General features: G+C 43.7%; 1 protein-coding gene across 2 annotated transcripts; it reads left to right on the top strand.

The window, feature by feature from the left end:
• DSE (dermatan sulfate epimerase) lies at window positions 1–25,812 on the top strand. Of its 2 annotated transcripts, none has more exons than XM_056856645.1 (5): window positions 1–467; window positions 17,936–18,189; window positions 20,247–20,486; window positions 22,576–22,783; window positions 24,000–25,812. In XM_056856645.1, the coding sequence occupies exons 1-5, from the start codon at window positions 52–54 to the stop codon at window positions 25,750–25,752; spliced, it is 2,871 nt and encodes a 956-aa protein (XP_056712623.1). In that variant the 5' UTR covers window positions 1–51; the 3' UTR covers window positions 25,753–25,812. The 2 variants fall into 2 exon arrangements, with proteins under 2 accessions (XP_056712623.1, XP_056712624.1); XM_056856646.1 differs by having other exon boundaries at window positions 337–463.
• The last annotated feature ends 1,953 nt before the right edge of the window (window positions 25,813–27,765 follow it).

Here is a 27,765-nt window from a genome sequence, read left to right on the forward strand (position 1 = left end):
TACTTCGAAGATGGTTCGGCTGACATTGAGACCTGGAGCTCTGATGCCACAATGAGGACTCACACACGGGGGGCTCCTAGTGTGTTTTTCATACACGTGATTTGCCTCGTACTGGTCTACAGCACTGACGACACCCCAAGCACTATGGTTCCTTTTGTCAATGCCAACTATGATAGCTACCCCATGCTCTACTTTTCCAGAGGAGAGATTCAGGATTTACGATTCAAGGCAGCCAGCACACATCAACACATTTCAGCTCGGCTGACCGAGGCCGTACAGACCATGCTGACAAATCCCTTGGAGTACCTTCCTCCCTGGGACCCTAAGGACTTCAGTGCTCGGTGGAATGAAATCTATGGCAACAACCTGGGGGCCCTGGCAATGTTCTGTATACTGTATCCAGAGAACATGGAAGCCATCAGCATGGCCAAGGACTACATGGAACGAATGGCGGCTCAGCCTAGTTGGTAGATTTTTGTCTTTGTTTTTACTGCCAAAATTATGCTTTGTTTTAAATGGCTGATTTATATGAAGAACAAGCAAGTAAAGGGGAAGGAAGTTCTGCCTGCCGTTGTTAATTTTGTTTTTAAAGAGCAGGTATTTTCAAAGGTGGCCATGACAGATGCTTATAGTGTTTTAGAAACCACCAATATGTCCTTCCATCCATTAATAATTAAAGATATTTACAGACCTAGCTATTGGAATTGGAGGGAGAAATTTAGCACGTCCAGCCTTTGATATCAAGATCTGCACGGTCCTGCATCCTGCATTACTTCCTTCTGCATTGCTTTCACATTCGTTGTGAGGTGTTCTACAAAAAACAATTCCTCTCCTTTTGTTGCTGAGAAATTCTTACGCTTTTAGTTGCTAGGACACATAACTGAACAACGAGGAAGTATTTTAAAAAGCATAGGAAGTATTTCCAGAAATGTTTTCTACTAGTGGGGTATTTCCTGTGCTTACAAGTTGTAAAGGGTAGCAACCAAATGGAAACATTGGAGAGTGATCTGAATGAGCTTTTCAGCAACTTATTCCATTGCATTAAATAATGAATTATCTTTCTACAGCTTAAACCAATGCCTTCTTTTCATCTATTTGAAGGCCAGAAAGTACTACTACGTCTCAGTTTAAACATATTTACTATCCCATTAAACTCAGTGGTCTAAGTAAATATGCCTTAGGGTCAGCTTGGCAAAAGTGCTGAACAGTGCCATCCTAAGCAGACTCTTAGTCAAAGAGGCTTATTCTCAGGAAAGTATTCTTAGGATTACACTAGAACTCTGGATGGATTATACCCATTATTTCAATGCTTCGTTTATGTTTAGTCTCTTTAACCGTAGTTTATAAATCCTTTTCAACCACATGAAATGTATCAGTGGTATGGCTGATTTTTTTAATTGGGAAAAGAAAACTAGATTTGTATTGAGCAGTTTACTCATCAGGGATTGTTGGAGTGGGGAGGTTGGTTGTTGGTTTTAGACTACATCTGATATTCTACCCTAGTGAAAGATACTGATGTATTTCTGACGCTTTGGCTTTATTCTGATTGTCAGTATTTGCTTGTTTTGCTCTAGGCCTTAACTTTTGAACACGCTTTAAAAACCTTCATTTGCTATGATAAGGAAAGAAGAGGAGACCTGCGATAATCAGGGGAGGGGAAATCCCTCCCCACATTGCTGCCGCTGCCAGGCCAGCGTGGCTCCCAGCCGCCACCCCGCACCAGACTCCCTCATTTGCCAGCTCGGGGTGGGGTGGGGGGCAATGAGGACTGCTGTACCTTCTCACCCGACTCCCTGGTTGCCGGCTCGCTAAGGGGGGCGGTGGCGAGGACTTGCTCACCCCTTCCCCTGATTCCCGTGATTGACAGCTCAGTGGGTGGGTGGGCTTGTTGGCTCAGTAGGGGGCAGTGGGGATGTCCATGCCCCCCAAATCCTTTATTGCTGGCTCAGGGGGGGCAGCAAGGACTCCCGTGCCGCCTGCCCAATTCCCTCCTTGCCAGCTCAGTGGAGGGACACAAGACTCGTGGGGAGGGGGTAACACCTGTCTCCCCCATAACTAAGTTTGCATGGCTCCAGGCTGCATGACCCACCTCTGAGCCCTGCCGCAATGGCAGTGGTGACTGGGAGCCACTCTGAGCCCGGAGCAGCTCCCGGTGTCCGCCGTGGCCAAGCCCAGAATGGCTTCTGGCATGTGTTGCCGTGGCAGGGCTCAGAGCTGCTCCCAATGGCCGCCACCACTACAGCCAGGCCCAGAGCAGCTCCCAGTGGCCACCACCGCTATGGCTGGGCCCAGAACAACTCCTAGCATCTGCCACCAACACAGCTGGGCCCGGAGTAGCTGCCATCACAGATTCATGATAAGTACACAGGCAGACAACCTTTTTCAAAAAAAAATTTGAGGGGTAATTAAACCCCCAATTTATTTTTGTTAAGATTTCAGATTTTGCTGCAGTCTTGGGTGGGGGATCCCCCAAGTTTGCAGGAAAACCTGTTTAGCTTCAGTGTGGCCCTCTTCTACGGATTTAGGATTCGCAGGTGGGAGGGGGCACACATTGCTGTTAGATATCTCGATATCAGTCTCTGCTTGTTGTTGTAAATACAAGTCATGTGTTAACGGTCCATACTGTCATTTTTGCTTTCCCAGTTAAATAGGGTGAAATGGTTGATACCCCTTTAAAACATCTCATACTTCATTTGCTATTTGATATACTTTTCTCAGTCATGTCCTCGAGAGTTTTGCAGTTGAATGAGTATCATCAAGTCGATATTCTGGGCTGGTTCTATGGTCATTCATATTTCACTTCGTCAAATATAAAACAATTTGCATTTTCTGTTTTTGTTTTTCTCTCTCGCTTTTGAGCCATGTAAATTAAAGGGATTCCATAGGTACTTTAATCAAAATTATTGGTTTACTGTAGCAGTTGTGAGCCAATTAGGGTTTTATACAACCAGTCTGCTCAATTTCCTCCAGAGGAAGAGTGTTTTTCACAGGGGTAAAGAAAGACACCTTGGAATAGAGGAAGGCAGGCTGTACACTTAGCTGGATGGATTGGTAGGAATAGTGAGAGAAACCATGTTAATGCCTTTTACTGATACTGATAGACTATTTTTAATAGATAATTTTAGCAGTGGCTTCCATATCACGTTGGCTGAGAGGGGTATTCTAATATTGTCCAGAAAACTGTGGTTTTGTGAGATAAAGATAAAATACTTCTGAAACGTATAAGTAATTAAAGTTTCAAGAAATGCCCCCTTCTGTGTTGATAAAGGTAGAAATTGTGAGAGACTCTTGCTCCATTTGTCTTAATTCTTTTTAATTCCTACCTTGACCTTGATATTGTGCTAGAAAAGAAACTAGGTCCCTGCATGCAGCTGCTAGTCAGTAAGCTGGTCAAAGTGGCTGCTGTTTACAAATCACTGGGTGGCTCCGAAGATCCCAATCCTTAAACAAGGGTGGCAAGAATGTTTTTATGAAAGGGTGAGAACGTGGTGATGAATACGGTGGGGAGAGAAAAATATAGCTCATGATAGCAATCAAAGTTTGCTCTGGAGTTTTGTAGATAGAACTTGACTACCTGCCGTCTACCTGATTGTCACCTTCCCACGTTTGCTGAATGTGCCTGTAACAAAATCATCTCCCAGCTCAAGAGCCACCTATAGCCTTTGAGGGGCCAGTATTGTTAAATATAAAAGTAACCTTTGTTTTCTTTTACTTTGTCTGGACTTAATTGTGTATTGTAAAGAATCTCCTTGGTTTAAAGTGTGATTTTTTTTTTTTGCTGAATTTGGAGCACAGCTTGAAATTCTATCTTGTGCTTTTGTATCTTGCATTTGAAATTGATTTTGCAGTTGTTGAGCAAGGTATATACTTTCATACTAAGTGCCTTGTTGGCTGCCTCTTTTGAAACAGTGGTATAGATTTCAGAGAAAATGTAATGGATTCCATTGTCTCCAGTGCTTTATTTTTATTTATCTATATTGTTGTCAACTAATAGGGCAATCCGAATCAGAGTTAACAGTGTACTCCTAAGCAATGGACTTCATTGGACAAAAGGGTAAAATTCTGTTTAGGATATTAACCTGTTAGTCAGCTGAATCGTCCTGAACTGTATATGACCAATGCATGTTGCTTATTACTATTATTGCTATCATTATTCGTAATGACATCATTGTCCATGACACTTTATAGAGTAATATAAAGACAAATATCCAAAGGGGCTTAACATCTAAATTTGGGCTAGGGTAGGGGGAAGAAAACGACAACGGTGGAAGGGGCAAGTGGGAAAGGGAAAATAACAAAGGATGAATTCCAGGGGGAACAAGGGCAATATCACCCAGTTCACCCCTCCTCATTGCAGCCCCTGTGCTGCGCTGCATTTTGTTTATGACAGTTCCCCAACCCCTAGCTGAGGATTTTTGGAGTTCGCAAGGAGCTGCTGAGGATAGGGAAAGGTGTGTGAGTACCATTCTGCCAATTCCTTCTGCAAGCTTTTTGTATCGGATCCAACCGACTGTGTGTAACAGTGGGTACTAATATATATAACCCACACTTGTGTATATGTGTAAAGTGCCATCAAGTAACAGCTGACTTATGGAGACCCTGTAGGGTTTTCATGGCAAGAGATGTTCAGAGGTGGTTTGCCATTGCCTGTTTCTGTGTGGGCTGAGAGTCACCCAAGGTCACCCAACAGGCTTCGTGTGGAGGAGTGGGGAACTGAACCTGGTTCTCCAGCTTATAGTCTGCTGCTCTTAACCACTACACCACGCTGGCTCTCTTAACCCACACTTAATTATTTAAAATACGTATGTATTTAGAGGTCACTGTCCTGTTGATTGAGATTTGATTGCATTGTATAGGACTGCTTGTACAGGATTTGCTTTGTATGTACTCCTCCTTTATGAGGAATCACACATCCAGAGAAGTTTCTATTATGTCTCTGAGAGCATACTATTTAATTTCTTTGGAGTCCTTTTAGTTCGCGTAGACAGTTGTACTTTTATTGTTGAGAGGTGCTTTGAGGGCGTATTTCTTCATAAGGCAGTATAAAGTTCATAAACAAATATATCTAGGACTAGATGTACTCTGTGTTTAATAATATCAAAGTTCTACACTATAGACCCAAACACTACAGAAGTTCAGTTCTGCAGCCTGGATAAATAGGGCAAATGTAGCACCTGTGTATATATTTGCTTATTTTTCAGAATTAATTTTGTTTTTGAAAAGGAGCATAGGACTACCCAGGGGCATCTTCATCAAGCTATCCACTACCACCCCAAGATCCCTTTCTTGGTCTGTCGCTGCCAGCACAGATCCCATCAGTGTATATGTGAAGTTGGGATTTTTTGCCCCAATATGTATCACTTTACACTTGCTCACATTGAATCTCATTTGCCATTTTAATGCCCATTCTTCCAGCACAGTCCGTTTTTGTTTTAACCACCCTGAATAATTTGGTGTCATCTGCAAACTTGGCCATCTCGCTGTTCACCCACAACTCCAGGTCACTGACGAACAGGTTGAAAAGCACCGGTCCCAACACAGATCCCTGAGGGACCCCACTGCTCACATCCTTCTATTGTCAGAACTGACCATTGATTCCTACTCTCTGCTTCCTATTTTTCAGCCAGCTCTCAATCTTATGGACTTGTCCTCTTAGCCCATGACTCTGAAGTTTGCTTAGCAGTCTTTGGTGGGGGTCAACAGTACAACGATTGAGATATCTTTTGAGAGCCAAATTTCTTAAACTTAAACTATATAGGTAGGTACACTGTTTATTAACTTAATAAACTTTAATTAAAGTTTTAAGTCTTAATTAAACTATAGGTACACTGACAAGGGGGGGAGATAGAGACCAAATAAAAGGCGAGTTTAGACGATTGTGAGAAGCACGTACGCGGGATCGGCTACCTTACTCCACCCCCCTCGCCGACCTGTAAAATCTGAACTCGAGAGACCTCCACGTGATCTTGCTGCCCGCCTGCCTCTGCATCAGGGTCGCCTCGCCGGGGGGGGGATCTACCCGTTTGTTGTCGTCGTCCCCTCCCCTCACTGGATCCGACCAAAAAGGCAGGCGTAGCCAAACAGGATGGTAATAGAGAGGAGGGGGAGGAAGAGGTGGGGGGTGAATCGTCGCAAGGGCTAACCTGGGCCGTTTACGCACGGGAGGTTTTGCCTTGGATTTGCCCCTCTTCAAATGCACATTTCCCCCATCCAAATTCTCAAAACTCCACAATGAGCCACCAGCAAGAGTTTTGAGAATTTGGATGGGGGAAATGTGCATTTGAAGAGGGGCAAATCCAAGGCAAAACCTCCTGTGCGTAAATGGCCCTGTTTGGAGCGATCCGGAGTCAAGAGGTCCAAGCGTCCGAGGGGACTTTCATCGGGCGAGGAGAACCGAAGGCTCCCGGCCTCTTTTCGCAATTAAAAAGCAAACCGAAAAATGGATCGAGAAGGGGAGGGGGTTAAAAAAACACACAGCTACTCCCCCCCCCTGCCGGCTTTCTTCTTCCTCCTCCGTGCAACAGCGAAAGGGGGAAAAATGAATCATGCTGGCTGGGAGAGTGGCGGGCAGGGAGGAGGAGGAGGAGGAGAAGGGGGGAGGCGCAATAATGCAAGGCAGCTGCAGCAGGAGGCAGGAATGAGCGAGCCGGGAAGCAGGAGGGCTGCGAGCTCAGCGAGGGAGGCGCGTCACGAGCAACTGGACCAGCCTCTGAGGGGAAAGGGGGGGGAGAGAGAATATCATCCAGACTGACACCCCTGCGCGTGCGCCCGCCCGCACGTGGTCATTTGTGGCAGAGCCGCACGCAAGGGGCCAAAGAGCCTCATGTGGCTCGCGAGCCCGGTTTGCCGACCACTGGGTTAGTAAGACAGGACCTATCTTTACAGAAGCCATGTTGGGGTTTGCTGAGCAGATCTTGCCCTTCTATATGTTTGACAATTTTGTCTATAATAATGCTTTCCATCAATTTACCTGGAACAGACGTTAAACTGACTGGCTAGTAATTTCCTGGGTCCCCCTGGAAACTTTTTAAAAAATAAATGGGCGTTACATTGGCCATTCTCCAGTCCTCCGGTACAGAGGCTGATCTAAGGGACACGTTGCATATCACTGTTAGAAGTTCAGCAATTTCCCATTTGAGTTCCTGAAGAACTCTAGGATGAATACTGTCTGGTCCCTGTGACTTGTTAGTTTGCAGTTTGTCTACACGTTCTAGGACTTCTCTGCCATGTTACCACTATTTGCCTCAGTTCCTCATTCTCTCCTCCCCAAAACTTCTGTTCAGGAGAAAGAATCTGCTCTATATCTTCAGCAGTGAAGACAGATGAGAAGAATTCATTTAGTTTCTCAGCAATCGCTTTATCCTCCCTTATTGTTCCTTTACTCCCATTGCCATCCAGTGGTCCAACCACTTCCCAAGCTGGTTTCCTATTCCTAATGTACTTAAAGAATTTCTTATTGTTGGTCTTGATGTGCTTAGCGATATGTCCCTCAACATCTTTTTTTGCATCTTTAATTGTTTGCTTGCATTCCTTTTTGCAAGTTTGTGTTTGCTTTTGTTTGCCTCATCTGGGCAGTCCTTCCAGTTTCTGAAGGAAACCTTTTTTTCTCTAATAGCTTCCTTCACCTTACCCATTAGCCATGGTGGTGACCTCTTTGACTTAATATCACCTTTCCTGGCCTGCGGTATACAGTCTAGTTGTGCCTCTAGTATTGTGGACTTGAGTAACACTCAAGCCTTTTCCAGAGATTTAACCCTCCTAACTATTCTTTTCAACTTCCTTTTTTCCAGATTTCTCATTTTAGAGAAGTTCCCTCTTTTAAAGTCAAAGGTAATTGTGAGAGATTTCCCAGGCACTTTCCCACATACATAGAAATTAAATTTGATACCATTGTGGTCACTTTGAGGCCCGGAATCGTCACCCACAAGGATTCTGTGGACAAGTCTGCCCTTTTTATGGTTTCTAGTTTATTAGACACTATGCCTTCCTTGATATATATAGCAAATCCCCCTCCAATTTGCCCTTCCCTGTCATTTCTATAGAATTTGTAACCAGGGATGACCGTATCCTACTGGTTCTCTCCCCTCCACCAGGTTTCTGTAATGCTCACTATATCTATGTTTTCCCTTAAAACCATGCACTCTATTTCCCCCATTTTCACTTGGAGGCTTCTAGCATTAGCATAGAAACACTTGCACACTGTCTTTCTCTTTTGACTTGCCTGGCATGTGCCCTTGGGCATCCCTGCAGTGCTAGCTTATAGCACCACAGAAGCCACCCAGCTTGGCTTTTTCCAGAGTTGTTTTCTCTTCCCAGTCCACTCCTGGTTGGCTCCAACAGGCTTGAAAACTTTGTGTTATTCTCGCTATATATCTCTGAATGAGAGGTGCCAACTCCAGGTAGGGAAATACCTGGAGATTCTGGGGGTGGGGTCTGAGGGAGGGCAGGGTTTGGAGAGGGGAGGGACTTCAGTGCCATGGAGTCCAGTTGCCAAAGCGGCCATTTTCTCCAGGTGAACTGATCTCTGTCGCCTGGAGATCAGTTGTAACAGCAGGAGATCTCCAACTACCACCTGGAGGTTGGCTGCCCTACTCTGAATCCACAGAGAGGAAGAACAGTGTTGAAACAGTGATGCAGAATTTGGTGGTCCTCCATATTCTTACAAAGAGATGGAAACGCATCACAAACAATAGATCGTTGAAACTGTTACCTTTTCTGTGAATGGGCTAGCATTCCTCTTCCCTTGTTGACTTCACAGGAAAAGAGGTTTAGTGTTTGTTTCACATGAGCACACAAAGCTGCCTTATACTGAATCAGACCCTCGGTCCATCAAAGTCAGTATTGTCCACTCAGACTGGCAGCGGCTCTCCAGGGTCTCAGGCTGAGGTCTTTCACATCACCTACTTGCCTAGTCCCTTTAACTGGAGATGTCGGGGATTGAACCTGAGGTCTTCTGCATGCCAAGCAGATGCTCTACCACTGAACCACAGTCTCTCCCTATCAAGAGGATACCCAGCCTGCCCCTGGCTCCCACCACGAGGTTGCCACAATCAGTGGTGCCCACTGTTTATGCTGGGAGCCTTGCTAAATGAGACAGACTCCCAGAGGACACTATCATCCAAACAGGTCAGACTGACCCCAAGAGATCAGGCAAAATGGAGACTTCGTGGAAGCAGCCTTGGTGTTACAGGACGTCAAGGTCAATGCCAAGGTAACCCCGAGAGCCCTCCCAAACCCCCAAGGATGGACCAGGGATTGGCAAGCCGAACTACAATCTCACAGGTCTTCTCACAAACTCGCCCCCAGACTCACCTCATCCACTCAGCACCCCAACATTATGAACAGTCACCCTAGAAGGTGTGCAGTAATACCACCCAGCCTCCTAAAAAGGCACGGACCAAAAACACAGGTTCGCCCTTCTCCTACCCACCCTAAGGTTTGCCTTAAGGTTTGAATGCTCTTTTTATCACAAAGACACTCATTACAGCAAATGGAATGCTTCACATCTGGTTTTCTCATAAAGTGGTATTGGCAAGTCGAATGATTCTGTTGTGTATTTGGATTCCCTTGATTTCTACTGAAATGATTTTGGCACTGAAGAAGCAGTCTCAAGTATAAAGGGGCACCCCATGATTTTCATATCAAAGGCCTGCTGAAAACAAAAGCAGAAATAGAATAATATTTTGAATTATCTGTTGCTTCACCAAATGATGTGTGGTACTCTGCTGCGGCGGGTTCCATTTTTATGTTCTCTTTCTCGGAATGTATTTCTGTCATTTTCTGTCAAAGAGATAAAGTCTTTGAGTTTCATCACATCAGTAACTTACAAAATTGCTTGCATGCCTAAGGGTTAAATAGAAACGGCGAAACTTCTCTCACAACTGTACAGTTATGATCACAGGGTATTAACAACAAAAACCAATTTCCTTCACAATAATTTATTTTAACAATTAAAATTTTAAGAATAGTTCAGATACAGGTCATTCTTCTGCAATTTAACTGTCTGTTCATGTACACCGCTTGCCATTTGGGTATCCCACAATTGTGCCTTAAGTGGGTGGTCAGACTGTTGCTGGGATGAATCATTTGGTGTGGAATTTACTTACTAAAAGATATGAATCTTCATTTACAAATGCCTAAAGACTTTGTGTTCAGCAGGCACAGTTAAAGGATCCACTTCTAGAGATGTGAAAATCCAGGGAAAGATCCTTTAAAAATTAAAGGACAAAATACCCCCCCCCCCAAAAAAAACCCCACCTTTTTTTCTGATGCCATTTGAAAACTTTCTAATGGGGGAAAAAGTAAAAATTTAGAGGGAAATTGCTAAAACGTCTTACAAAACATCTTCTCTTTCATGACCATGAATGAGTGCTTTTTGATGAAAGGTGTTAAAATACTGTTTAAGTGGCCTTTACTCCTTCAGAATGTCTGGACTCTGTCAATAAGAGACTTTTGCCATATCCCGGGAGTTTTTACTCCCTCATAATCTACTACAGAGTTAAGCAAACATTTTAGACGTTAGTGTGTTGGCAAATTAAAACAGGGAGGGGAATGTGACTAGGGTTGCTAGCTCTCGGTTGGGAAATTCCTGGAAATTTAGGGATGGAGCCTGGGGGAGGGTGGAGGTCTGGGAAAGGGACAGACCTCAGAAGGGTATAATGCCATAGAGTCCACCTTCCAAGGCAGCCATTTCTCCAGGTGAACAGATGTCTGTCGGCTGAAGAACAGTTGTAATTTCAGGAGATCTGCAGCCGCCACCTGGAGGTTGGCAACCCTAAATATGAGTGTTGTACTTGGCCAGACACACACTGAGAGAAAGCCAAATCCCAGTATGGTACCAACACTTCAGACTCATCCTGGATCCGGCTAGTAGCTCTTCAGGTCTATGAGGTGGTACCCTTTGTCTTTGGCACTACCAGTCCAGTGGCTCTCTCAATGTCTCAAGGATTCGCCTTGGTTGTGTAGGCAGATTGCCAGGTTTTTGTTTGGCACGCATGCCAGAAATTGCCTACCTCTGGTCTACTGCATACATTGGCTGATGGAAGTTTCCACCCAAAAGGAATATCCTCACTATTTACTTTAAAACTTCCCTTATATCTGGGGCACTGAGCCAAAAGACCCCTGGCCTCCAAGGTCAGCCCAATTCAAATGGCCATCAGGATTACGAAAGGTTTACACCTTACTTTAGCACTTACAGTGACTCCAGTGGATAGAAGGGTATAACTGTGCTTAGGATTGCACTGTTAGTGTACATCTTCCTTCTTTTTCACTGCTTTTATAATCTGCTGGAAATTTATTGAAGGCTGTTCATGCATGGCTATTTCCTAGTGGTCACCCCACCAACTATTTTGGGGTTTTGCTGTAATTATGTATGCATTTTCCGACCATAAGAGGTCACCTTGCTCTCCCCGCGCGTTTCCACGTGTTTTCCCCGCATTTTCTGGAAGCTGGATAAACACGTATCCGGAAAACGCACACAGAACCCGCGAAAATGCACGGGGAGCGCAAGGCGACCTCTGACATAATCAAAGCAAAGCCCTGAAGTAGTCGACGGGGTGTCTGCGAAGAAACAGCCATGCTTAAATCTTTATTGACCTATGTAAAAGTAAGAACGCTAATAGTATTTTATTACGTAAAACTGAGTGGTGAGGGACAGGATACTATAGCAAATATTAGTGTTGAAAGAGGAGCTACCTGAATGTTGTGAGTGACTTCACTGCTATTTCCGCATATTAAAAACTGCCTGGAACTATTCTTAAAAGCTGGTAGTTGGGGGCTGGGGCTTGCTGTGAGGAAAGGTTACTTTGCAGAGATCTGAGATAACAATTGCATGTCCATCTATGATAATGGAATAATATGGAGCTTACTTCTGAGTACACTAACGGAATATTCCATCTTTAGCCACCACCTTGTTATTTGCTTCCCATACAGTTCCTGGATGCATGTGGCTGGAAAACCATCCTCTGTGCAGTCCTGTACTGGAAATAACACATGACGAACAGTGTTTCTCAAACAAATGGATCGTGACTGATCATTTTAATGTGTTACATCCTTGAGGCCAAGTTGATTATGATCCCGTGCATATTTGTTTCTCCCTCCCATGGCTAGCTCTAAATATACTCAGACATTATTTCATCACACGGAGGCAAGAAATATGATGGTGTGTGCTGTCGATCTTCTATGTGATAAGGTCAGAACAGAGCACACTGTCATCCAACTGAATGTACGTAGAATTCTTCCGATTAAATTAGAAACGCTATGTTTTCAAGGTATCTGATTGCACAGAGAGAGAGAGAGAGAGAGAGAGAGCACTGTGTGTACACATATTGTATTTCAAGTTTTATTATTTGTAAGCTGTCTCGGGAATTTTTAAATGAAAAGGCAGCATAAAAATCTGCTAAGTATAGAAAGAATAAATAGACCGTGTCCTGAACTTCAGGTTAGAATTGGTGTCACAGTGATCTGGCGTCCCAACCTCCATGTGTTGAAAATATGTCTGAAGGCTTACGTGGTCTTGGTATGGCCAAATCAACAGATGGTTCCTGCACCTCAAAAGGATGAGACCTGCCCAAAGCTGGCTGCGGCATCCAGCTCTGGTCTCGCCTCTGCCACCACAGCACAGCTAGGAGGTTGGCCACCCCTTCCCCAGGGAGCTACAGAGGCTGGCAAGAGCCTGCTGTTACGGTAGGCTGGAAAGGCCGCCAGGGTACAGTGAGCCCCGGCTACAGCCAGGCTGGGCTCAGAAGCAAAGCCACGCATCTCCATGGCCAGTGACATGGCCACAGGGTCCCACCGGTGCACCAGGTATGGGGTTGGAGAGCAGGGAATGCAAAAGAAATGCTACTTAAGCTCAGAGGCTGAAGAGGATGTTCCTGAGCTGGCTGTCTTTCCGAGAATAATAGCCAGAAAGAGAGCGGATGAGAGAAGGGCAGAGTCTGGAGGTTGTGTGCCTCCCACATGACCACTGTCCTGAAAAAATAATTGGTGCCTCCATTTGATGAAATGTAATGTGGTAACCATAACAGGACATTGAAGTAGATCAGATTTAAAAAAAAAATGTTCCCCTAAGAAAGAATCTATCTGTGCAGAACACATTGGAAATTTAGAATTGAGTCTATCAGGCAATCTTTCTTGTATCCATTGGCTTTTTCTCTTTGCAAAATGTGGTAAATCGTTGTAACATTGTACACACAGCTGTGTCAGTCTCCGGACATATCCAGGCCATATGCAGTATTTTTCCTCGGCTAGGTATTGTGTATTTCCCACCACTTGTGCTCCATTTCTCTACAACTCGAAGCTTGTTCTCATTAGTGTACTAGAAATTTCAGGAAGCAGAGGAGAATTTCTCCAGCAAGAGAAGTTGGGTCCTTCCGCCACTGTGGTGGTGTCTCAGCTGCAGCAGCTCCGGTTGCTCTTTTGCTTTTAGGGGAACGCAAGCCCTGGCTCGTGATGAAGCCTCATGGGTGCTTCTTCCTACATCAGTGTCAGCCCTTAGAAAACGGTGTTCCCTGGCATGAGGAGGGGCCGCCGTGTGGGCTGTTTCTCCTTGGTCCCAGGCTTCTCATGTTCCCATCTCATGTGAGAAGGAAGGCACTTCTGAGGCTCCCCTACGGCCAAGATACTGTAAGGACCCAGTTTAGGGAGTAGTGTGCCAAAAGAGGAGGGTGATTTTAAAGTAATGGCTTCTCTCATGGTTAAATAGCTGGCAGAAAAGTTGGTAAGACACAATGCTGAAGATTTGGCGTGGAAAAAAAAAGACTCCAGTAGTGAAACAAAAGGGGAGGGAAGAAGAAAAGTGCTCAGACAATAACAGGCAGGTTTGCACTTCTTTGCTAGGTTGCGACATGTCACAAGAGTAAGCTTAACCTGGAGGTGAAATGCTAATTATGAGCAATGGTTGCCGTATCATTAAATGTACTATGTTCTGCCTCGGTGTCATATGTATGATTTTTTGTTCTGCTCTGGCATGAGTTCTGCCACCCCCCATAGTCAAGCAGTACAATTCCAAACCAAATGCTTGATTGCATCAGGCAAACTATTCCCTCTTTTATCAAATCCTTTGCTTGTTAATCTGCTCAAAAATCTGATCAATGTATTTATACTCTAATGGCTGCAGGGAGCAGAGGTGATGGCTTCATAATTGACATATGGGATAGCCAATCTCTGCTGTTCACAGCTCCTGTGGCTGCGAAGGACAGGTTTCATCTGTGTGCGATCCAGGGATATGTCTGCCAGCTGCTACAATTATGTATACCTAGGAACATTCTATTGGTGGCAAATTGCATGCAAAAGTGCAAGTCCGGATCCACTTGTTTCACCAAAACTTCCACACCGTGCATCCTGGGGAGTATCCTGGGGGAGCAATTTCATGAAGAATATGCCACGCGATTTAGTAAATCCACATATATAGCCTCAGCATCCTGATGACAGTTCCTACAGATTTGGTGGTTTGAAAAGTGACATCTGTGATAATCCTCCACCCCCAAGATTTCACTGTCACTTACTCAACTGTAGCAGACATCACTTTTCTGATGTTGGCTTGTTGAATAACATTATTGCATCTGGATTACTTCCACATTCTATTTATTAATTAATTTATTTTATACCCCGCCCTTTCCCAACCAAGTTGACTAAGGGCAGCTTCCAACAAATATACACATACAAAGTACAATATATAATATAAGGTAAAACATAGAATAAAACTACAATCACTAAGACAAGTTAAAAGATGGCACTCTAATTTCAAACCTGCTATATATAATACTAATTATTCCTAATGGTGAGTTGGTTTATAACCATAGGCAGATGACCAGAAATGACCCAAAATGCAAGGAGTTAAGACAAGAAATCAAGGGGAAAGGGGGCCAATGAGAGAGAACAAAAGAACGAAAAAGAAGGAAAGGGGAGGGAAGGAAGGGAAGGGGGGAAAGGAGGGAAGGGAGGGCAGCTGATCTGCAGACCTTTGCTGCCTCAACCATTTGTCTGGCAGAACATCTCTGTCTTATAGGCCCTGTGGTACTGAGCCAAGTCCCTCAGGGCCTGGGTGTCATTAGACCGAGAATCCCACCAGGCTGGGGCCAATGCCAAAAAGGCCCTGGTCCTGGTAGAGGACAGCTGGATACTTCTAGAGCCGGGGACCAAGTGATCATAATGAGTTATGATATAAGTCTTTATATCTTTGAAACTGTGGGGGCTCAACCTGTAGTTTGGATGGGAACAGGATAATGCCTACTACCTGCTGCCTGATTATGCCAGTATCTGGGTATTCAGTGATCACTCTGAACAGAACCCTAAATTGGAATTGCAGTGTTGCTGTAAGTCGGTTCATCTGCATGACTAATGCATACAAAAAAACACCTCTCCAAATACAAGGTCTAACGAAGGAGAATCTAAAAGTGAAATTATTTTTAAACCCTCTAAACAACTTTCCCCAAGCTCATCCAAGTTTTGTTTGTTGGGGTCATTTCTGTGCCAAGTTTTGGTGTAAAGATGACTTAGGAATGGGGGTACATCCATTCAGCTGTTCTGTGTGTGACAGACCAATATTCTCCTTAAATATTCTAATTATAAATTTCTACCAGTGTTTTGCTGGTGTCTAGTTCGTGTAAGGAATCTCAGGCTAAAGCTCCTTTCCCTTCTTGCAAAGAGGCTGCTCTCACAGGCAAACTCGTTGCAGATAAGTGAAATTTCCCCTGTGCTGGTCATCAGTTCCCTCTTTGCATGCTGTTCCTATGTGGGTTCACAATTTTGGCAAAATGAAAGAACAGAAAATAAGCTTCTAATGCCTCACTAAATACAGGAGTTATTAGGAATGACATGGTGAGGTCTAAAATATTTGCTTCTTAATAAACACAAGATGGTTGTGCCCAGTCATTCATGCAAAATGTGGAGCATTTCTATCTTTAGCGAGGAGATACTAACATGAGCTGACTTTTTATTATGTCGCCTTTTGTAAAATAAACTTAAAATGGATATAACATACATGGGGTGACATGGCGAAACAGTTTTAAATAAATATTTTTTTTCTTGAAATTAAACAAGTGATCCAGTCACCATTTAATTTTTGGGAGGTTTAACCTAAGCATGGATGTACTGTGCATCTTTAAAAACAAAGAAAGAAAACCAAAGCAAAATAAAATCTTCATTGGTAGGAGGTAATGTTTTGATATGGCAGTTCCTTTGAGCTTGATGCTAGCGATCCAATACTGTGCTTTGAAGGCAAATAAATGACTCTAGTCTTAATACATGAATGCAGGCATAGTTCATTTTAGTCATCAGCAGTCTGACTTGTCTGGGACTCTGTTATTTATAAACAACTAGAATCTGAAATGCTTCACATAAATGTAAACCATTTGCATTCTATACAGTTCCAATATGTTATTCAGCTAATGTGAAACATGAATAGAACTGAAAGATTATTATTATTCCTACATTTTATGCATACTTTAAGTAATGTGTGTGTGTGTGTGTGTAAAGTGCCATCAAGTCGCAGCCGACTTATTGCAATCTCTTATGGGGTTTTCAAGACCAGAGACTAGCAGAAGTGCCTTCCTCTGCACAGCAACCCTGGTATTCCTTGGTGGTCTCAAAATAGTAACCAAGGATGACCCTGCTTAGCTTCTGAGATCTGATGAGATCTGAAAATTGTGTGCCCAACATAAAGAGGAACTGAGGAATAGTCAATCACTTGTGAAAAGCTTTTGTTCTATGATTCACTCCCCACCACCACCCATGTATATTTTTTGCATCTTTAAGTAATTTATGTGCACTGGTATACTGTCATTGGCAAAGTACAGTGTGAAAGAATAACCTACCAGAGTGGAATAGGCACACCAATACATTTTCGCACTAGACATTGCACATGTGCTTATTCCTGTGCATTGAGCATGATGCAGCAAAATGTAATTACTCTTATGTCTCAGTGATTTCCATAGATGAGGGCACAGCTAAGCACATGTTTACATCACTCCCATTCAAACGAATGAAACTTCAGAATGTTTGATTTTTGCTGGATAATGTCCAGTTTTTGTAGCTATAAAACAGTTATGACCTTAGATTCCTGGTATTAAGTGCCTAAACGCTTTGGAACACATGGAAATAAAATCCAGCATGGCTTTAACAAAACACACAAATATTTTATGACACTTTTAATAATTTAATAATATGCACACCCCACTTATCCAGGTGTTATTATTATGTAGACAAATAGTGACATTTATACAATCACCATATCAAAGAGATATAGTGATTCTCACTCTGAGGTGGAGGGCATCTGGAGAGATGGGTGATTCCCTTCCTGTGGTCAGGGAAGGCAGGATCAGTTTTAACTTCCGTTTCCTGCCCGGAATCGCCCGTCCTCTTCAGTTTTCCTCCTGCCTCGCGCAGCACCTCTGGTTGCTCCAAGAGCCCTGTTCCTGGCATTCACCATCTTCCTCGCCCTTCTGTTCTGCCCCACCACCTCCATATATCCGAGAGAGGACTGCACGCTCCAGCCGGAGCAATTGGGCAGGTTGCAGTCACAAGAGCTTCGTACGTGTTTCAGAACACAGATGGTATTTCAAGGCAGCTGAGTTACATGCTGCAGTCCAGAGATCCCCTTTACATGTAAGCTTTAATGATCACAACTGAGTGTCTGCATTTTTTCCCCCTGATTTGCATCACTTCCATTGAGATCAACTCTGATTTTTCCTGAACCATTTGTTGATCGTATTGAAAGGTTACTTTTTGAAAGTTACTGGCAGCTGTTGTGTATCGATATCTGTTTCCACTGGAAAATCATCCAAGTTCTTTTCTTTTGTTAAAAAAACAAGGCATGCAGATAAAATGGTTAAAATAAAATAAAATTAGATAAAATAAAATAAAATTAGATTAGATAAAATAAAATAAAATTAGATAAAATAAAATTAAAAGCTGACCATGTCTTTGTCTTTCACAGGTTAGTAAAGGATGCCCCATGGGATGAGGTCCCTCTTGCTCACTCTTTGGTTGGATTTGCCACTGCCTATGATTTTTTGTACAACTACCTTAGCAAGTCTCAGCAGGAGAGATTTCTTGAGGTAATTGCCAATGCCTCAGGATACATGTATGAAGCATCATATAGGCGCGGATGGGGTTTTCAATACCTACACAATCATCAGCCTACCAACTGTGTGGCGCTGTTGGCAGGAAGCCTGATTTTGATGAATCAAGGTATGTGCTCAACAATCAGAAAGTTCAGTGCAAAGCCATAGTTAAAATTGCTCAAGTTGGCTGGTTCAGGAATTGATACCGTTGTTTGATACATGTTAATACACACTTAATGCAATCAGGTGGAATAGTGTGTTGGGGCCTGCATGAACTAGGATGCAGCTGTGTTTCATGCCTATTGGTTTAGTTTATTAGAATGAGAAACGCTACTGAATAAGCTAGCTGTTCAGGCCCAACTAGAACGTGAGCCCTGCTGGATCAGACTGATGTTGTGTGTAGTCCAGTATCCTGCTCCCAACAGTAGCCAGCTAGAGGTGTTTAGGAAGCCAGCCAGCAGGTCATGAAAGCAACAGCCTTTCCCTATTCTCCAGCAATTGGTACTCTGAGGCCTCTGAACCTTATTCCATTTAAAGGTAAAGGTAGTCCCCTGTGCAAGCAGCGGGTCATTCCTGACCCATGGGGTGATGTCACATCCCAACGTTTACTAGGCAGACTGTGTTTATGGGGTGGTTTGCCCATTGCCTTCCCTAGTCATCTACACTTTGACCCCAGCAAGCTGGGTACTCATTTTACTGACCTTGGAAGCATGGAAGGCTGAGTCAACCTTGAGCCGGCGACCTGAAACCGACTTCTGTCAGGATCGAACTCAGGTCGTGAGCAGAGCTTGGACTGTAGTACTGCAGCTTACCACTCTGCACCACAGGGCTCTTACTTATTCCATTTAGCTATAGCTAATACCCATCCCCAATGAACTGGTTGAGAAAGCCATCTAAATTTCATCTTGCAGCACCAAGTTTCATAGAATTCAGTTGTCAAGTTCCGCTGGGGTCGGGTCTGAGTCCTTTCTCACTTTGCAGGGTTTCTTTAGTTGGACATGTGTCCCAGAATAGAGCAAGAAGAGGGGGCTTCTCTTCACCCAGTTTCCGCATTCTGCTCTGTTCTGCCAGTCACCTATTCCCACCTTCCAGGGAATGGATCTAGCTCTTTCTCCCTGGCTGCTCCTGGACACGCCTTTTAAAAGCTCCCCCAAGGGTGGGCCAACCCTGGGCACAGCCAATCCTTCCTCCCCAATCTAGTCCTGGGACGTGACAGGTCCCTGGGCCAATGGATCCTTGCCTTGGATTGGTGAGCTCACTGGCCCTTCTCCCTGGACTTGTTTGCAGCTGGTTGGTTTGTTAGGATAAAAAATTTAAAATATCTACAGGATAATCATGGCTTAAGACTGACCAAAATGTTACAAAATAGCCAGCATTATAGGATTCTTCTTCAGGCTAAATGCTGTGTTATGTTAAAATAGCAAAAGGGATGTTTTGGAGCATGGTAGACAATGGCCCATACTGGGCTTTTCTAATTTCAGAAATGTAGAAAAAGTAATTCCAAAATTAAAATAGATTGTTTTCTTTCACGACTCATAAGGTGGTATGTATGTATCAGATGGAATTGTGCTGAGAGAGACAGAGGGTCCTGTGTTGCAGAATTATTTTAGTTTGAGTAATTTATTGTGCACAAGAAAATCATAGGGAAGGGTAAGGAGCCACAAGCAGTACTGTGGACCTGTCTCCTGACCATTGAAATCTATTATTCTCAGGTTCTTTCTGAAGAATTCTTCACATTATTTTCAGGCTGTCTTCATATTCTTAGGGAGTAGAACATTGTGGTTCAGAGAAAAAGATATTCCTAGGGCACAACTGAGCCCTTATCCCTCTTCCCTTCCAGACTTGGATGGGCATGATCACTTGGCAATAGGCACAATCATAACAATCATGCTAATATAGATTCAGTTAGCCTGCTCCTCACCAAGGCTGCTCAGAGCACAAACTTGTTGTGTGTACATGTGGGAGGAAGGATTGGATCTTTGTGTTTTATCTGGAGTTCTCTTAGTGAAAATTGAGATTCACAATTCTTTGCTCAATATCCAGGTGTATGTTTACATAGATCTCTCATATATTGTATATCTGTTTGCACCCATGTTTTAAAAGACAAAGTGTAATGGGTCATGTAATTATTAAGCATAGTTTTGTGAATGTTATACCTTTTGTTCTGCTTTTTGTTCTGTTCAGGTTATCTTCAGGAAGCATACGTATGGACCAAGCAAGTCCTGGCAATTATGGAAAAGTCCATAGTTCTGCTGCAAGAAGTGACGGATGGATCCCTCTATGAAGGAGTAGCTTATGGCAGTTATACCACCAGATCTCTTTTCCAGTACATGTTCCTTGTCCAAAGGCACTTTGACATTAACCACTTGAAACACCCCTGGCTTAAACAACATTTTGCATTTATGTACAGGACAGTACTACCAGGTCAGTAATTTTTAGAAAAGACCTTTGGAAGATCCTTATGCTCAAAAGCTCCTCTAGATTAAATGCTCCGTCTTCTCCACCTAGTTTCAGAGGGTAGACGTGTTGGTCTGCAACAGAACAGCTAGAATTAAGTCCAATAGCACCTTAAAAGACCAATAAGATTTTCGGGGTATAAGCTTTCAAGAGTCAAAGCTCCCTTCTTCGGGTTATCTAACAAAGGGAGTTTATATCCTGAAAATCTTGTTGGTCTCTAAGGTGATTGTGGACTCAAATCTAGCTATTCTCCACCTACTATCAAGTGAAAAGCCTAATGATACCGTGCCAGTCATGATCAGCAATGAGTGCATAGTATAGAAGCATCACATACACTCCTGAATACTGAATGTGTCCCATGGGAGTAAAGCGACTTCAAGTCACAGTCAACTTATGGCGACCCCGCAGGGTTTTCAAGGTGTGAGAAGGCCTGCCTTGCCAGGCTCCACCTCCAGCACCAGAGTAGCGCTGGAAGGTTGGCGCTGTGGGGCCTCCTCGGCCTCAGACCACTCCGAGGGGGACTCAGAGCTTGTCTCGCCCTCGGAGGAAGCCAGGGTCTCTGCCAATCACACACTAGGCACTCCACCTCTGACTCTCTCCTCCTTGGCCTCAGCCCGCACAGTACAACTATCTGTTTGTTTATTTACTATATTTATATGCCTACTTTCTGCCCAGTCAGCAGGCACGGAGCTGTGGGGAGGAGTGCCAGGGGCAGGGGGGAGGAAAGGAAGGGGTGTGCTGCATGCGCACACTGGAGCCAGGTGCTGGGGGCTTCAGGGGAGGATGATGCCATGTGCTCGCCCGACTTCTGGCCTTGTGTGCAGCTGCTGTGGGCGCAACGCAGGTGACAAGGAAGGAAGGGCGGCTACATGCCGGGCAGCAGTGTGTTCATCAGCCGGCCGCAGGCGGGCAACTACGCCCATGCCATGGTGTGGCAGCGTTGATGCTCCTCTTCTCCATACACACACTAGCACCGCCCCTCCTTGGGCCCAGTGCACTTGTCTCCCCCCGCCCCCCCCCAAGGTCCAGCGTAACTGTGGGGCTTTAGATTTATGTTTCTCAGACAGCATAATCTGTACCCCCTATACCAAATGGCAGCCTTCTTTAGAAGGTTAGAGTCACTTCAGAATCAGTTTGAAGCGTAGTGTGAATGTCATTGTTCAAAGATTTTTTTTGGGGGGGGGGTTTCCTAAAGCAGCTCTTTGTATGTCAGCCAGAATTAATAGCATTATAAAATGGGAAATCCTGTGAAGCAGATGTGTGATGTGTTTCTTCTGGTGACCACATGTCAAAGGATTACTGAGATAGGGAAGTATTTTTCTTCGTGTATGAGGTCAAAAGAAGGGAAACTAAATTATATTGGTTAAATCAGGATTTGTAGGCTCTGCACTCTCTCTGGCAATTAGCTGAGTACGTGGAAAACCCAATGACTCAATAAGTCAACAGAGACCAAACTGTAGAAACTTGGGGTGTTTAAATCACCTTAAGCCTCTCTTGCTGTGGCAGATTATGTTAACATCTTATTATTGTTCACACCAAAGAGAAAGTGGAGAGGAAGCATTTGTAATAAGGCGAACGATTCTGTCCAGGTTTTGTAATGCAAATCTAGGTTTTGCATTTGTGTTACAGTCTGATTGAACCAGGGCCCACGTTAGCTCTCATATGTTTAAACAGCCTTAAAGTGTTATCTCAACAAAAAGGAAAAGGGAATTAAGAGTGCAGATTAGGCTTTCCTACTACAATCATTAGTTGGATTTTGCTTGAACTGTAGTGCATTGAACTGAACAACTGTTCTTCATTGAAATCCTGAAATATTCTTTGTTTGAAGTTCAGGAAGAGAAGATTGTCTTAAACTCTCATACTGAGTGTCTACCATAGAGTGAGTAAGTAAGTAGAGCAAAATATGACATTATCCAAGAGTACAACTAGAGTTTTGAAATTGTTTTTGGTCCTTAGAATTGCTTTTGACTGTAATGGGACAACTCTCTTGCTACTTAAATACACAGTATTGGGTACTTTGGGTTTATGTGTGTGCGTGTTTTACTTTTCCTCATAGGATTCCAAAGGACTGTTGCTATTGCAGACTCCAACTACAACTGGTTTTATGGACCAGAAAGCCAGCTGGTATTCTTAGACAAATTTGTTATGCGTAATGGAAGTGGAAACTGGTTAGCAGATCAGATCAGGAGGAATCGTGTGCTGGAAGGCCCGGGAACGCCATCCAAGGGACAGCGCTGGTGTACACTTCACACTGAATTCCTCTGGTACGAAACAAGCAAAATGAGGGGACTATACAGAAAGGTTTTGTGGTCACCTGTAATTTTATGTGTAATATTGTAGCACTTTTATTCTGTACCTCTTAACGAGAAATCTGGCTCTGGCACAAAAGTATCTTCCCAAACTTTAAAAAACAAGTTACTAGCTTTCATAATCTTTGAGACAAGCTTTAACATATAGATGATGTTGTTGATATTTACCCCACTTTTCTCCCTGATTAGGACCCAAAGTGCCTTATTAACATACCCGTGGCACAGAGCGGTAAGCTGCAGTACTGCAGTCCAAGCTCTGCTCACGACCTGAGTTCGATCCCAACAGAAAGTCGGTTTCAGGTCGCCGGCTCAAGGTTGACTCAGCCTTCCATCCTTCCGAGGTCGGTAAAATGAGTACCCAGCTTGCTGGGGGTAAAGTGTAGACGACTGGGGAAGGCACTGGCAAACCACCCCATAAAACAAAGTCTGCCTAGTAAACATTGGGATATGACATCGCCCCATAGGTCAGTAATGACTCGGTTCTTGCACAGCGGAGTACCGTTACCTTTTTATCTTTTGAATATAAACAATAAAATAAAAGTTTGATAAAAACATTAAAGGCTACAAAGCCACATCCTAGGCATGCTCTATATTCAATGGCCTGGTTCATTCAGGGGCTATGGGCTGCAAGCCCAAGAAGGAGGCCTTTGGTCCTTACCCTCTGGCCTGCACCAAAAGGCTCACGCCTCTGGCCATGCCCAGGATTTATACCTGCAAAGAGGAGGTAAAGAAATGCTCAGTCTTGGTGTTATGCATCTGGTGGCCTTTTTTCCAGATTCCCCTCATTATCTACTGGAAACTGGAAAGCTAGGGATTGTAGGGTCAGACTCTCTGTTCTGCACAGTCCTTTCATCCATCTCTGAAACTGTTCCCTCTCTAAAACTGCCTGTGTTACACTTTTGCTTGTCATCATCCAGGTGGTTACACATATTCTAGATTCTGTCAAATGACAGTTTTCATAGTACAAGTTGTTGCCAGTCTTGCCTTTAGGATTGATATCTCCGTTAGTGTGCTGCACTTAAAGATTGGTTAAAGAATGGAATATTGTTACTTACTCATTTTTAACTCTTAAGAATGACTCAGTTCCTGAAAAAAAATAAGCTAGATGGATGATTAATGCCAGCTTTAATGTCCTGATATCAAACCACTCTCTTCTTTCATTTTGTGAAAGGTATGACGCCCGCCTGGGTTCCGTGCCTCCACCAGACTATGGAATTCCAAAGCTGCATTATTTTGAGGACTGGGGAGTTGTAACATATGGAAGTGCTCTGCCGGCTGAAGTCAACAGACCCTTTCTCTCCTTCAAATCAGGAAAGCTGGGAGGACGTGCAATATTTGATATTGTTCACCAGAACAAGTACGAAGAGTGGATCAAAGGCTGGAGGAACTTCAATGCTGGCCATGAGCACCCGGATCAGAACTCTTTTACTTTCGCTCCCAACGGTGTGCCTTTTATAACAGAAGCTCTGTATGGACCAAAATATACGTTTTTAAACAATGTGCTGATGTTTGCTCCAGCTGCATCAAAGAGCTGTTTTTACCCATGGGAAGGGCAAGTTACTGAAGACTGTTCATCAAAATGGTTGAAATATAAACACGATCAGGCTGCAGATTGCCAAGGAAGAGTCGTTGCTGCTATGGAAAGAGGTGGGATCATCTTCATCAGGGGTGAAGGAGTAGGTGCTTACAACCCCAAGCTAAAATTGAAAAGCCTCCAAAGAAACCTGTTACTTCTCCATCCTCAGCTCCTCTTACTAGTGGACCAGATACATCTTGATGATGACAGTCCCTTGGAGGTGGCAACCAGCTTCTTTCACAATGTGGATGTGCCTTTTGAAGAAACTGTGACTGATGATGTCCATGGGGCCTTCATCAGGCAGCGAGATGGGACATACAAAATGTACTGGATGGATGACACTGGCTACAGTGAGAAAGCTGTTGTTGCCTCAAGACTGTATCCCAGAGGCTACCCTTACAATGGAACAAACTATGTGAATGTTACAACTCACCTGCGAAGCCCTATCACCAGAGCTGTTTATCTCTTCATTGGGCCTTCTGTAGATGTCCAAAGCTTTAATGTCCATGGGAATTCTCAGCAATTAGATGTTTTCATAACAACAGGCGAGCATGCCTATGCTGCTTATTTGTGGACTGGTGAGGATAAAAGCCACTCGGTCTTTGCACAAGTTATTGTGGACCGCCAAAAAATTCTATTTGACCGAACCTCTACCATTAGGAGTGCTGCAGCATCAGAGATAAGGGATTATGTTGGGTTAGTAGAACAGAATCTACAGCATTTCAAGCCTGTCTTCCAGCAGCTGGAGAAGCAAATCCTTTCCCACGTACAGAACACCGACAGCTTCAGAAAGACTGCTGAGCGATTGCTGCAGTTTTCAGATAAGAGACAGACAGAGGAAGCCATTGAAAGGATATTTGCAATCTCTCAGCAACAGCAGCAACAAGGCAGGGGAAAGAGGAACAGGAAGGTAGTTAAAGGGTTTGTTGATGCTGGCCCTGACATTTTTGCACAAATTGAAGTCAATGAAAGAAAAGTTCGTCAAAAGGCACAAACTTTGGCCGAAAAAGAATTGCCTGTGGATGAAGAAGAGGAGATGAAAGATCTTCTCGATTTTGCAGATATTACCTATAGGCAGCATAAAAACAGTGTATTGATCAAAGGCCAATCTGGCCTGGCACAGATGTTGGCTACTGCTCGAAGCAGCTCTCCCTCAATGTCGGCATCGTACACCCGACTTTTCCTCATTCTGAACATAGTTATTTTCTTTGTCATGCTTGCAATGCAGGTGACCTGGTTTCAGAAGGCCAAGAGACTGCACGGCCAAAGATGTCTCTATGCAGTCTTGCTTGTTGACAGCTGTATATTATTGTGGCTGTATTCTTCTTGTTCTCAGTCACAGTGCTAGCTAAAAGACCAGGAGCTTCTTGACCATTTTATGATTAGATATGTCTGTGTCATTCAGTTACCCTAACATGGACTGAGCTTGTTTTGTTCTGACACATTCCAGGAAACAGCTGCAGAATGACTGGATCCTTGCAGTCAGGGAAGGTAAAAGATAATGGGCATTGGACACATTTCTCAGAGAACAAAGTGCCATCTAGGCATGGGTCAAGTTGAGATTTGGCCTTTGAATGAATGTCATGCATCTTTGTTCTGAACTCAGTGTGTGGCATCGTACTTTCTTCTTCAAAAGGAAAAATTCCTGCCTTTTAAGAGTTGTTTCCTAATTTTTGTTTGTATGTGTCAGCAGCCTCTTGTCTAATTATTGACAAAGGCAAAAAGGATTTTAACTGGTGAATGGGTTTCATCCCTTCCGCAAACCCAAAGAGGAGTATAATGAAAAGGGTTTGACAAAGTGTGCTGCAGATTCTGTTGTCACTTCTTGTCTTCCTTAAATTGTTGATGCTGCAATTAAAATGAAATACTTTCGAGCAGCCACCATCCAGAAAGAAGATAATGGCAGATGTTTGCTTTACCCCACCCCCTATTAGGAGCTTGTTAATCCTGTTCCTCCTTCCAGTGTGGTAGAAAGCCAGTTACGGCTAACAAAGAGCAGGATCCTCCGTCATGGTTGCCCCATCCTTAAATATCCTTAAATATGACCACCATAAGCCTCCACCCCATAATCCCCCTATTCCTCTTCACTTTCTGTTTATGAAAGGGATAAACAAAGACTTCAGTGTAACTTGGTCGGTGCCAGGCCAACTGATGGGCTTATGTGGCTGTACTATAGCCCTCATTGACCTATCCTCACAGGTGGAACTTCCATAGCATCTTCAGTGCTTTTCAGTGGACTCAATTTATACATTCAGCTGACAGCCAACAAATGTTGAGTGACGAGGTGATATACATGAATATGAGGACCAGACCATAGCTTGCCTGAAGAAACCAGGATTGCATCTTGGGGAGAGGGTTGTGTGACAGGGATACCGGTGGGGTTGTATGGATAAGGGTGTAGGTATGCTTGCATGTGTGTTGGGTTTGCAGAGTGACTTCTGGAGAGAAGTTCCTGTTTTTCCGTGGGAATCTGTATTGGGAGGAGGTGATAGATAGACCTTTCATTTCTAGGACATCAAAGTTCCCACAGTATCAAACAGCTCTTTATATGAGAAGTAATATTGTTTCTAAAAGTATTGAATGTGCCAGTTTGGTGTGCGACAATCATGAGACTGGTTTTTAAATCCTGGCTATTTGAAAAGTAGAATGATCTGAAGAACTAGTTTATTATGGTATTGTTGAAGAAACAAATCTTCAAATACATTTTGCTAAATAAATAAATGTTTCAGTGATACAATTGTTTTACTTGTTGAGTTTTTGTACATCTGTTTAATAAAGGAATATTTTTGTTTTTCCACATAGTGATCTTACAGAGTTTGTTATCGGGGGGCGGGGAGAGAGACTCAACAGCTTCAACATTTTGAATAAATAAAAACTATCATGGCTGTTCAAAACCATTCATGCATCTATGGGCTGGTTTTCCATGCATCTATGGGTTGCATGAATGTCCAATGTCTTCTGGCCTGCCTCTCTCTGTTTCTCTGCTCTGGGCCACTTAAAAACGAAGATTTCAAAGCACCTGTTACACATATTTTTTATAATGGCATATCGAGAGCCAGTGTGGTGTAGTGATTACACAGTTGGGCTAGCATCTGGGAGATGCAGGTTTGATTCCCTACTCTGCCATGGAAGCTCACTGGGTGACCTTGGGACAGTCACATAGTCTAAGCCTAACCTACCTCACAGGGTTGTTGTGAGGATAAAATGAAGCAAAGGACAATGATATAAGTTGCTTTGGGCCCCCATGGGGGTGAGAGGTGGGGTATAATAAATAAATAAATCTATAGCAATATTCAGTTGCCAATTTTTAAAAAACACCAAATAGTCCCCCCACCCCAGTGGTAAGGGGAGGAAATGATCA

The sequence above is a fragment of the Euleptes europaea genome, chromosome 10 (genome assembly GCF_029931775.1).
Source record: "Euleptes europaea isolate rEulEur1 chromosome 10, rEulEur1.hap1, whole genome shotgun sequence".
NCBI lineage: Eukaryota > Metazoa > Chordata > Lepidosauria > Squamata > Sphaerodactylidae > Euleptes > Euleptes europaea.

Bases quoted from the DNA above. Each gene is read 5' to 3' on its own strand.
- DSE (XM_056856645.1), top strand. From the start codon at position 52: ATGAGGACTCACACACGGGGGGCTCCTAGTGTGTTTTTCATACACGTG. The intron at 468-17,935 runs GTAGATTTTTGT...TGTCTTTCACAG, and splicing joins ATGGCGGCTCAGCCTAGTTG to GTTAGTAAAGGATGCCCCAT. The intron at 18,190-20,246 runs GTATGTGCTCAA...TGTTCTGTTCAG, and splicing joins CCTGATTTTGATGAATCAAG to GTTATCTTCAGGAAGCATAC.